At 39.7% G+C, this 12,956-nt stretch overlaps 1 protein-coding gene across 4 annotated transcripts in view; it reads left to right on the top strand.

The window, feature by feature from the left end:
* The window catches only part of FILIP1 (filamin A interacting protein 1), a 175,827-nt gene extending 163,458 nt beyond the window's left edge, over positions 1 to 12,369 (top strand). For 2 of the 4 annotated variants that reach the window (XM_044289439.1, XM_044289441.1), the window contains exon 6: positions 6,225 to 8,501. In XM_044289439.1, coding sequence (XP_044145374.1) covers positions 6,225 to 6,431 — 207 coding nt within the window. In that variant the 3' untranslated portion in view covers positions 6,432 to 8,501. Of the gene's footprint in view, positions 1 to 6,224; positions 8,502 to 10,643 lie in introns of those variants that run through there. The other 2 variants (XM_044289440.1, XM_044289443.1) reach the window with 2 other exon arrangements.
* Positions 12,370 to 12,956: the final 587 nt, after the last annotated feature.

Below are 12,956 nucleotides of genomic sequence, written 5' to 3'. Positions count from 1 at the left end.
GTGCGCGGGGCGGACTCAAGCCAGTCCTTGATGTGAATTCAGGTAAGGAAGAAGGCTCCAGCATCAAACGTGGACGTTTCAACAATCCCAATCTTTATTCATCAACATGTTGATGAATAAAGATTGGTATTGTTGAAACGTCCACGTTTGGTGCTGGAGCCTTCTTCCTTACCTGAAGAGGTTCTAAGTCAACTGTCTAAAATTAATACAAATAAGTCACAGGGGCCTGATGGGATACACCCAAAGCTATTAAAAGAGCTCAGCGGTGAACTAGCAAAACCATTAACAGATCTATTTAACCAATCACTGGCAACAGGAGTCGTCCCAGAAGATTGGAAATTAGCAAATGTTGTGCCCATTCACAAGAAAGGTAGTAGGGAGGAATCGGGCAACTATAGACCAGTAAGCCTGACATCAATAGTGGGGAAATTAATGGAAACCATACTTAAGGAGAGGATTGTGGAACATCTAAAATCCCATGGATTGAAAGATGAAAAACAGCATGGGTTTACTTCAGGGAGATCATGCCAAACTAATCTTATTGATTTTTTTGATTGGGTGACTAAAATAATAGATGGCGGAGGTGCAGTAGACATCGCTTATCTAGACTTTAATAAGGCTTTTGATACTGTCCCACATAGAAGGCTTATCAATAAAGTGCAGTCTTTGGGCTTGGACTCCCATATTGTTGAATGGATTAGGCAGTGGCTGAGGGACAGGCAACAGAGAGTTGTAGTCAATGGAGTATATTCAGACCAAGGTCTTGTTACCAGTGGGGTACCTCAGGGATCTGTTCTGGGACCTATATTGTTTAATATCTTTATCAGCGAAATTGCAGAAGGCCTCAGTGGAAAGGTGTGTCTTTTTGCTGATGACACAAAGATTTGTAACAGGCTTGATGTTCCTGGAGGGATACACCAAATGGAAAAGGACTTAGGAAAACTAGAGGAATGGTCAAAAATCTGGCAACTAAAATTTAATGTTGATAAGTGCAAGATAATGCACCTGGGACGTAAAAACCCAAGAGCAGAATATAAAATCAGTGATACAGTCCTAACTTCAGTATCTGAGGAAAGGGATTTAGGGATTATTATTTCAGAAGACTTAAAGGTAGGTAGACAATGTCATAGAGCAGCAGGAAATGCTAGCAGAATGCTTGGGTGTATAGGGAAAGGAATTATCAGTAGAAAGAGGGAGGTGCTCATGCCGATCTACAGAGCACTAGTGAGACCTCATTTGGAGTATTGTGCGCAGTACTGGAGACCATATCTCCAGAAGGATATTGATACTTTGGAGAGAGTTCAGAGAAGAGCTACTAAACTGGTACACGGATTGCAGGATAAAACTTACCAGGAAAGATTAAAGGACCTTAACATGTATAGCTTAGAAGAAAGACGAGACAGAGGGGATATGATAGAAACTTTTAAATACATAAAGGGAATCAACAAGGTAAAAGAGGAGAGAATATTTAAAAGAAGAAAAACTGCTACAAGAGGACATAGTTTTAAATTAGAGGGGCAAAGGTTTAAAAGTAATATCAGTAAGTATTACTTTACTGAGAGAGTAGTGGATGCATGGAATAGCCTTCCTGCAGAAGTGGTAGCTGCAAATACAGTGAAGGAGTTTAAGCATGCATGGGATAGGCATAAGGCTAGGCATAAGGCCATCCTTCATATAAGATAGGGCCAGGGGCTATCCATAGTATTTAGTATATTGGGCAGACTAGATGGGCCAAATGGTTCTTATCTGCCGACACATTCTATGTGTCTATGTTTCACTTATAAGATAATATGATGAATTTTTACATTTGGCAATGCATGCTCTAAAGTCAACATAACTTTTCACATAATAACATTTAAGACTCATGTGCACTTATACAGTGCATTCAGAAAGTCTTTAGACCCTTTCACTTTTCGCACATTTAAGGCAACCTTTTAACACTAGCATTTTTGCTGGATCTGACAGGGTTCAATAAAAACAGTTTTGTTACTGATAATACAACCATCTGCATCTGTTATGAACGGATCTGGTTGTATTATCTTTAACATTGCCAAGACAGATCCGTCATTAATGACATTGAAAGTCAATGGGGGACGGATCCTTTTTCTATTATGTAAGAGAAAATGGATGCGCCCCCATTGACTTGCATTGTGGGTCATCACAGATCTGTCTTCCTCTGCATCCGATGACGGAAAGAAAATCGCATGCTGCGGTTTGCTCTCTGGTATGAGAACGCAACCAAACGGAACGGAATGCATTTTGGAGCATTCCGTTCTTTTCAGTTACATTCTGTCCCCATTGACAATTAATGGGGACAAAACTGAAGAGTGAAAGTAGCCTTATCATGTTGTGGTGTTGTGCTAACACAAACAGAAAATCAAGTGCACCCCATCAATCTCCTCTTAATACACCATAATGAGAAAGTGAAAACAGAATTTTAGGATTTTTTTACAACTTTTTAAAAAGGAAAAACTAAAACTTTAAATGGACATAAGTATTCAGATCCTTTACTATAACACTTAAAATTTAGCCTTGGGGCCTCCCATTTCTCATTATCATTTTTTAGATATTTATACACCTTAATTGGAGTCCATCTGTGGTAAATTCAGTTGATTGGACATGATTTGAAAAGACACACCTGTGTCTATATAAAGTCTCACAATGCATTTCAGAGCAAAAACCAAGAAATAAGGAGTTGCCTGTAAAGCTCAGAGACATGATTGTGTGGAGTCACAGATCTGGAGTATGGTCCAAAAGAATTTTGCTGGACTGAAAATTTCCAAAAGCTGAGTGGCCTCCATAATTCATAAATGGAAGATGTTTGGAACAACCAGGACTCTTCCTAAATCTGAATGCAAAACCAGACTAAGTAATCAGGAGAGAAGGGCGTTGTTAACTCTGGCTGACCTCCAAAGGTACTGTGTGCAGATGGGAGAAACATCCAGAAGGTTAACCATCACTGCAGAACTCCAACAATCTGGGCCTTATGGTAAGAAGGCCATGAAGAAGCCTCTTCTCAGTAAACAACACATGAATGCCTACCTGGATTTTGTAAAAATTCACCTAAAGGACTGATAAAACCAATCAATTCTAAGCGATATGTCTGAAGGAAACCAAGCAAGGCTTATCACCGGCCTAATAGCATCTCTACAGCAAAGCATAGTGGTGGCATCATGCTGTGGGGGTGTTTTTCAGCATCTGGGACAGAGTGACTGGTCAGGGCTGAATGGAGCAAAGTACAGAGATAACTTAATCTCTTAATCTTTACTCTCCAACAAGAAAATGATCCTAAGCACACAGCTAAAATAACACAGGAGTGGCTTAAGGACAACTCTTTGAATGTCCTTGACGGGCCCAGTCACAGCCTTGTCTTGAACCCATTTGAACATCTCTGGAGAGATCTGAAAATGGCTATCCATGGACTTTCCACATCCAACCTGACAGAGCTCAATGCAAAATTTAACTTTTTATTTATTTATAAATTAGCAAATATTTTGAACATGCTGTTTTCACTTTGTCATTATAGAGTATCGAGTGCAGAATGATGAGGAAAAGCTTGGATTTTGGCACAAGGCCACAACATAACAGCATGTAAAATAGTTGAAAGGGTCTGAAGATATTCCAAAAGCACTATATTTTACCTTGATAATGTGATAATGTCTTTGCCATGTATACTACACATTTGGTATAAGCTTTTCCAGTCTAAATTTGAAACCAAGACATCACTTAATCACTCTTAATTTTTGTCAAGTATCTCCAACACAGCCTGGAAGTGTAATTTGGGTCACAGTCCTGCTTCCATGCTGTCTTGACTAGAGCTAGAATTATATGGATGACTGGTAATTTGATTGCCCTTGCAAACTGTTGCAAGAGAGCTGAAAGGACAGGTACTACTTCCCCAACAGCTGAGTAAAAGGGGTAGGAGAAGATCCAAGATGATCAGGTGATTACCAGGCCAAAATCCATTTTAAAACGGGTTGTTTTCATGAAACAACCCGTTTAAATAGTAACACTGCTAAAACAAAAATAATAGATGTGTAGGCACACCATACTGGGTTTGGCCTTTATAACTGAAGCTCATTGAACTGTGTCATGCTTCAAACAAAATACTCATTTTATGTGTGGGTAAATTAATGAAGGATATCGTTGTACCTTATATACATTCATCATGATACACATCTTCCAGCATGCTCCCAAAAAGATCTAAAATCCTATTCAGCTTAAATTTTAATATACTAATCTGCTGTGGGGCCGCTAAAAAAAGAATAAAATAACTTAAAGGAGTTTATTATTATTATTATAATTTTTTTTTTTTATTGATGACCTATCCACAGGATAGGTTATCAATATCAGATCAGCGGGAGTCCAACTTTCAGCACCCCAGCTGAACAGAACTGAAGAGAAGGCAGCGATCATGTTGCCATCTCTGCTCTGTCTACCTGCTTTCCGCAGGAATAGCAGTGGTGACCAGGTATAATAATAATAATTATTTATTATTAAAGCGCCATTCATTTCATGGCACTGTACACAGGGGCGTAACTACCAAAGCGGCAGACCATGCAACTGCTATGGGGCCCAGGGCAAGAGGGGGCCCAGTTGGGATTATCACCTCTTGTACTGGAGGTGAAAACTTGGTCAGGACTCTATCCTCTAAAGGAACAACTTTTAGCAAATGAGGCAGTTGAAAAAATGGCCCAAGGATCATTGAAAGTGGTTTAGGTGGAAACCCTCATGTCCTGTGTGGGGGGCCTGGTTTGATCTTTGCGATGGGGCCCTTACTTCTCTATGTTGCCACTGGCTGTACACATGATGACAGGTATACATACATAATACAGACAGTTGCAGTAAGCATGAACAAGAGAAGGTACAAACCTGTACGGAAGGAGAGAGGGCCCTGCCCGCAAGGTATGGAGGAAGAACACAGTAGGTGAGGGTAAAGCTGGTCATGGTAGTATAGTAGCAGCAGTGTCACTGATTGTAGGCTTGTCTGAAGAGGTGGGTTTTCAGGTTTCTTTTGAAGGATTCCACTGTAGGTGAGAGTCTGATATGTTGGGGTAGAGAATTCCAGAGTATGGTTGATGCACAGGAGAAAGTTTGGAGGTGATTGTGGGAAGAGGTGATAAGATGAGAGGAGAGGAGAGAAGGAGGTCTTGAGAGGATCAGAGATTATGTGTGGGGGTGTATCGGGAAAGTATCTCAGAGATGTAGGGAGGGGACAGGTTGTGGACGCCTTATATGTATTTGTTAGTATTTTAAACTGAATTCGCTGAGCAATGGGGAACCAGTAAAGGGATTGGCAGAGGGGAGAGGCAGAGGAGTAACACGTATGGCATCCCCATTCACTTCTGTGGGATGGCTCTGTCTGTTAAAGTAAATACTACATAGCCATCCCATAGAAGTGAATGGGGACATCATACTTGTAATTACACTGCTCATCATTGCAGTTGCTACGGCGAGCCGGTAAATAGAGCAGAGAAGGCAACGCTCATACAAGCGATGCCTTCTCTTAAAACAGCTGATCAGCGGAGGTGCCGGGAGTCGGCTCACTGCCGATCTGATATTGCTGATATACCTTTACCAGTCCTTCTGATCCAGTGTTGTAGATCGTTCCTCTCCTATGGACTGCAGCCAATAAGACTTTGTTATGGATGCAGCAGTGAAGTCTTGTATACCAATTCAGCCAATCACTGGCCTTGCTGGGGTCTGGCAGGAGACCACTGAGGCCACCACTGCTGTCACAACAGTATTTCCCTTGCTGCAGCCCATCAGCAGTGCTGGATCAGATAGGCTGGTGAAGGGTTTACCAGCCTCACAGCAGATTAGTATAATAACATTTGAAATCAGACAGAAAAACATGGGTTAAAAAAAATTGTGTTAAGCACAAATTGCACTACAGTTGATATTTTAGCTATTGCGCATGACTTACACAAAGTTTTACCAGAGTTTGAATTTGTATACTGCAAAAAAGTAAAGAGCCATATTGCACCTGTTTGTGTGTGGTTCATAAATGGCTTGCAAATGAAACTAGTTGAGTGAATGATGCTATTAAGTCATGGCTGGCCTCTAGAGTGATGAGTATGGTGCCCATTTCTTACCAACCATCAGACCTGAAACAGTTGTAGTCATTTCTTATAGTATCATTTTTTTGCATGATATACAGTCTGTCAAGTTGTATTCACTTTTTGATATATAAGTTATATTGTTATATTTTTCAAATTCTTTAGACACCACAGGATGGGTCAACCCAACGCCACATCCCTACCCGCATTCCCATGTCAAAAGGTATGAAGGCAGTAAAGCCAATAATGGCTGTGCCAGGAGCAGGAAATCTGTCAAAATTTGAGCCACGTGGCGAGAGTCAGTCTATGAAAATAGAATTGAAGAAATCGCCAGCCGGCAGCTCTACCCCTCTCGGAGGGGGGAAGGGCTGAGGCTAAGTCTCAGGGGTATGTGCAGGTGTTTCTGCTACCACTAAAAGCAGTTCCCTGTTTATCAAAGTTGTTAGTTTCATACTAATTCATGAGTTCTCGTTCATCTCTGCTGTTCGAAAGATTGGCAGACTGATGAGCTGTAGACCTTCTCAATGTAGAGGCTACAAGTAACACAAATTAAGAAAGATAACCATGTGTCTCAAAGATTAATTCTGAATATTGCTGTACTGTAAAACATTGTCTGCAGAGAGGTTTGATTCACATCACTATAGGCACTGTCCACAAAATGCCTGTTTCCAGGATTTACAAGAGACATATCCTGTGTATATAAAGCAGCAAAAAAAGAATATTCATGAGTTAATCCCGCAGTGCAATGTTTTACAGTCTAAAATGCTATATTATTTACTCTTGTTACTGAAGCAAGTAGTGAGATGCATGCCGACGATGATGGCATGAAGATGTATGTGACCTTGCCAATGTGGAGTGTGAACTGCTGCATAGTTTTCTACTGAACATGTTAAGCATGTATGTATATGTTATCTTCAGAGCCACAAGGGACGTGCTTTCCAAAATCACATGTAATACTGCCATCTCCTGTTATATGGAGGAGTGACTATAACGTAGATGTCTACATATTTGCACGTTCTACAATACATTGTTTTATCTGGCTTGTGCATCTACCACTAAGTCATGTTAAGTTTACATTTTGCATTATGTAGTGTATGATATGAGACATATTTTGGATGTTTGTACTTTATTTATAATGAGTAATTCAAAATGTACATTTTCGTTGGATTCGGAAAGCAATCGTGAAAACTATTTAAATTGTTTGCTGTGTCACTTTATCAGAAGAGCCATAATAATAAAACATATACAGATGGGATTTTGGACCAATCTTCTTGTAACAGCACTTTCGGTAAACATTGTCTATCTTGACTATTCATTAAACGAGGGGCCCAGTGCACAGTATGGTCACCATAACTAAATGTTGGCCTACAATCTTCTTAACTAGAGATACAACAGCAGTATGGTCAATCTTATTTATTCAGGACCTGGATTGCATTGGTGCTTTTGTAACAGCAGTCTAATAGTCTTCTAACTACCATGATTATATATATATATATATAGGGTGTAATGCATGTGTTCATATAATCTGTTACACAATCTTACTTGACTTGGCTTGACTTAGATTTTTACCACTAGGGCTGAGGTGCCCTATTAATTGTAACACATTAACACCTTGGCTTTCACAAGTACCTTGACCATGAACCTTTGCTACAAACCTTTAGGATAAGGAAAATCATGGCTTCAACAGTACCTAATTTACTTCCCATGGTGCACTTAGTGTAGGTCTGTCTGCATTGTTAGTGGGCCATTTGTTAGGCATCACAGTGCTTACAAGGGTATTCTGATTTCAGCAAATAAAGTGTATTCATTCTAAAATTTTAAAACAATGCAATAGCCTTCACACATTTAGTAACTGCCCTTGACTTTCATAAAATACCCTGGCTAAGGCAATATCACTTGTTGCTACCACCCCCATCCTGGTACCCAACACCAGAAAAGTATGCCTTGTAAGCACCCTCCTATGTATATTTCATTGGATTGATGTTTTTACATTGTTCTAAAACTACTAAAACCTCTCACAATCACAGTACAACTTACTTACAATACATCATGGAAAATATTAATATATGAACTAATTTTTCTGAATTACTGTAACTGTGCTAAAAGCTCTCCCATATACAAAATTATTATTATGTCAATCCTTTCTGAATTCATTTTAATTATAATGGCTTATATTCTGCAGGAGGCAGTTCAGAATTCTGGGCTATGAACAGGGTGTTTTTTTTTTTTATATACCATCTAAGTTATTTTACTATTTGATGGTGCCTATCATCAATCTCCTTTTTACCACATCCAACAATTGAGTACAAAATAGCTTAAAGGCCAGGGGCAGAATGGGAACTAAAAGGCCCTTGAAAAAAAAGGTAAAAGTGGCCCCATGTTACAGGCAGGTCTAAATTGACAGAAAGCAGGGCAACATAATTAGGCAGTGCCAACAACCTGTATGTAGGCAGGGACAACAGACGTAGGCAGGGCCAGGAATACCATAGTGCAGAGCAATAGACCGCCCCAGCTGAACCAAATACCACAGTGCAGCACAAAATACTGCCACCTGCATCACAGTATTCAACTTTATCACTGTCCTGAGGACCTCAATACAGTTGAATTCAGGAGGGCACCTGCAGCTGCTGGCCAGGTGCGTAAGAGAGAATCAGATCATTATGTACCCAGCTGATGGCCGTGAGAAGGGCTTGGGTGGCCCCCAAGGCATCAGCCCACCTTGAAATTTCCCTGTTGGGTCCATGGCCAATCCTTCCCTGTTAAAGGCTATGTACATCTTCACGGGCAATTTTTTTTATGATTGCATTTTACTCATTTGGGACTAAAAATCTTTTTTTCTATTGGTTTATATAAAAAAATATTGAGCCGTTCTGTCACAAAGGGTTAACTATTTTTCTAGCTATGTGCATCCTACTTTCACTTTATGCTGGTCATCTAATAACCCTTATCTTTAAATTACTAAGAGGTCCTTAAAGGGGTTCTCGGGTCTTTTAATATTGATGATCTATCTTCAGGATCGGTAATCAATATCAGATCAGCAGGGGTCAGACACCCAGCACACCCGACGATCAGCTGTATAAAGGGAAGACGTGCTCAGTGCATGTCCCATCTCCCGTCTCTCTTCCTTCTCGTTGCCGCTTTGTCATAGACATAGCAGCAGTGAGCAGGAAGAGAGACAGGAGACGGCACGTGCACACTGCATTCCCCGTCCCTTTATACAGCTTATTGGTGGGGTTGCCGGGTGTAGGCCTATCCGGAGGATAGGTCGACAATATTAAAAGCTCGGAGAACCCTGTTAAGCCACATTATTATTAATAAGATATGGATTGAGCTTTGATGAGTGTTTATAAGGTCTGAGAGCAGAGATAGAGCCCATCAGCTCCCTGTCTGACGGAGCAGAGAGAAAATTCAGATCCTGCTAGTAGAGCATCTCAGCTCTGTACAGAGGAAAGGACTGCATATTTTTAATAAAAACCAATTGAAAAAATTATTTTCAGCTCATAATGAATACAATGCAATAACAAATATCCCCAAAGGTGTACATAGCCTTTAAATGATGCTAAATTATAGCATGGTTCATTTAATTTAGAAAGCCTATGAAATATAATACATGCACAATGGTAAGGAAGAATTGTAGGTACAGGATGACCACTACTGTCTGCTCACAGCTATTCATGGTGCCAGTACTTTGTAAATACATAATTTATGTACTACGCCATTCTTTAGATAACCATGTTATAAATGTTTGTATCCCATAGATAATGGATGCAAACGATTGTGCAAAGAATTAGAAGCTGTTAACCTCAAGTAGATTTTTGAGCATCCATGAATAAAATTGATCCTTCCCTTTTCCCTTACATATGGTAAGGATCGGTCTCTAAATGTATCACAGGCCTTAGTCAACAGAGATAAACCTTTGTAAGATGTCTCACTAAGCAGGGTTGGACTGGCCCACCAGAGATCGAGATGATTCTCTGGTGTGTTTAGGTTATGACACAATAATGGGCTCCAAATTTCTAGCAGAAGACAGCTTCATTTTGGAATCAATTGCTTACTTTGGAGTCAATTGCTTGCCACTAAGGTCTATTTCTTGTGTTGAAAACGTTTTGACACAATTAAAAGTAGGCATATACGTATTTGTGGTCTCTCTGAATAAATTCCCATATTTGGCCCAAAGAATCCCAGTTTAACACTATCACTAACCATAGATGCTGGTGATTCAATAGTTTCAATATGTATGGCCAATATTAGAGTCTAGAAGCATGCACTTGTGGTTTTGCCAGCATCTATCCTGTGATAAATGATTTGAATAGAAATGGTCTCCATAGTAGATATATTGGTGGTGCACATTTTAAACTTGGATATATCTGCTCAAGTTTTGAAACCAGCATGCTGTGAAATTACGTTTTGGTCTAAATGTTCTAATAAGTCATTCAACATAGAAGTGGGCAGAGATTAAAACATCAGTGGACAAACCTTCATCATAAGACTCTGGAGAAAATGCTTGGAACCTGGTGAAGATGGAGTCACTATTAAACCGTGGTTTCCTAAACACTGAAAAACATGTCTCTTTTTCTCTTTTAGAGAGCATTGTTATTCATCAACTTCGAATGAACACTAGATGATGTGTGGAAGGGAACATGAATTTATGAACTTCTTCTGATCCGGAATATTTGCGGATATTTTCCGGATTGCACACTCAGACATCTTCACAACTTTTTATGCTACTGACACATCAAAGAAAAGATCTTTATTTTGTGTACAATTGCCAGTGTTTGAAATATGTCAGATTTACAGGATTATATTTTGTGAAAATGCAGTACATTTTTCATGATACTTTCTCCGCAAGGTTTTTAACTTATTTTCTAATGTTTTTAAGCTTTTCCTTAAATATTGTATTTTTGTATGAAATATTTCTAGAGTACCCCTTAGAGAATGGTATGGCCGGAAAGTATTATTTCAACATGCATACCTTATCTCTGTGGGTCAAGCAATAGTCATGATGGGGTGAATGTGACATTAAAAACAAAATGATACCATGTGTTAATAAAAATTAGAAACGTTGAAGTCTGCATGGGAGTGTAATTATGTAGCACTCCATCTATTTCAGGAGAGAGTGTGCTTAATAAATTGTGCTAATATGGTGGAAAAAAGCAACCAATCACAGTTGATCTCATTAGTGCATGAAGACTAAATGGAATGTATCTAGTATCTGATTGGTTAGTATTTTTTTAATAAGCAATAATATCTACAACGGTGCTTAAAAAAGATAAAGAATATGAAATCCATTATTTCAGAGTATGACAAAACTGTACAGTATTTTGTACCATCCTTTTGTGTGTATTTAAAGAAAAGAAAATCATTGTCAAAGATCTAGATTTCTGAATAATCACAATAATCTAAAAATGTAACAGGATAACTCCAAATACAGTGTTAAAAGGGGTTGTCTCATCTCAAACATTGGTGGCATATCGCTAGGATATGCCACCAATGTCAAATGGGTATGACTCCCACCTATCTCTAGAATGGAGTGCCTAAAGTGAAGGGGAACACACTGCGCATGTTTCACCGCCATCCATTAATTCTTATGGAAATGCCAAAAATAGGCAAGCAGTGTACTTGCCTATTTTCTTAAAGCCTAGAGAAATTAATGGAAAGCACACCATGGACACAGTTCAATTGACTTCAGTATAACTCCCGTAAATAGCCAAGCCAATGCTCATCTATTTTTGACATTCCTATAGAAATGAATGGAGGGCGGCTGTGCATGCACAGTGTGCTGTCGTTCACTTTGGGAACTCTGTTCTAGAAATATGTGTGGGTCCCAGAGGTGCGACCCGCACCTATCAAACATTGGTGGCATATTCTAGTAAAACACAACACATTGCTATTATGTACCAATTTTGGGCTCTATATGACATAATACTGTATAGAACTGTACTCAGCTATCTCTAGCAGTGGAAATGGGATATGTTTATTTCGTGGCATAGCCCCCTTTAAGTTCCCTCTGATCAGGAGCCCTGGGGACTGTACAGTGACTCTTACATCCACTTGCTTAGTGTTGTGTTATTAGGGCCTCAGAGAGATCTCGCTCCATCACACATTCTCTGGATGTCACATATGTAACTGTGATGTTTGTTGTGGGCTGTAGTTCATATGTGCCAGTTTGCCAATAACATGCACAGTTTAAAGGGGTTCTCTGGGAGAGATAAAAATTAAGATACTGAATTATTTTTAAAATTAGAGATAAACTCTTAAATGGCTTTAGTTATTTAGAATGGCTCGTTTAGTCTAGGGGACAAACAGTGAAGGAGATAAAATGGCCACTCTTAGATTTATGATCATAAAATCCGTCCTTCTCGTGACACTGCAGGACGACCGGTGTGAGAAAGCAGAGCACAGAGCCCTATGTAAAGTCTGCCGGTCTCAGCACTGTGAAGTTGTATATTATGTGCACATGACAGCTGAGATAACTGCTCCGCTGTGTCCCTGTGCTTCAGAAAGGAGTTTCCTCATCCCGTACTCGCAGGCTGAAGTGTTTTCCTTTGACGCTCCTCCCCATACAGCAGCACGTCTGGTCCTCAGTCCACCCTTAAGTCTCCGAGTACGGGCTGAGAAAACTCTTTTCTGAAGAACAGGAACACAGCGGAGCAGTTATCTCAGCTTTCATCTGCACATAATATACAGCTTCACAGTGCTGAGACCGGCAGACTTTACATAGGGCTCTGTGCTCTGCTTTCTCACTGCAGTGTCACGAGAAGGACGGATTTTATAATCATAAGAGCCGCCATTTTATCTCCTTCACTGATTGTCCCCTAAACTAAACAAGCCAGTCTAAATAATTAAAGGAGTTTATTTATAATAACATGTTTTTTCAGTATTTTCAATATTATCTTT

The sequence above is a fragment of the Bufo gargarizans genome, chromosome 4, assembly GCF_014858855.1.
Source record: "Bufo gargarizans isolate SCDJY-AF-19 chromosome 4, ASM1485885v1, whole genome shotgun sequence".
NCBI classification, from domain to species: domain Eukaryota; kingdom Metazoa; phylum Chordata; class Amphibia; order Anura; family Bufonidae; genus Bufo; species Bufo gargarizans.
The sequence above is the reverse complement of the archived record's forward strand: the minus strand, read 5'-3'. Positions and strand labels throughout refer to the sequence as shown.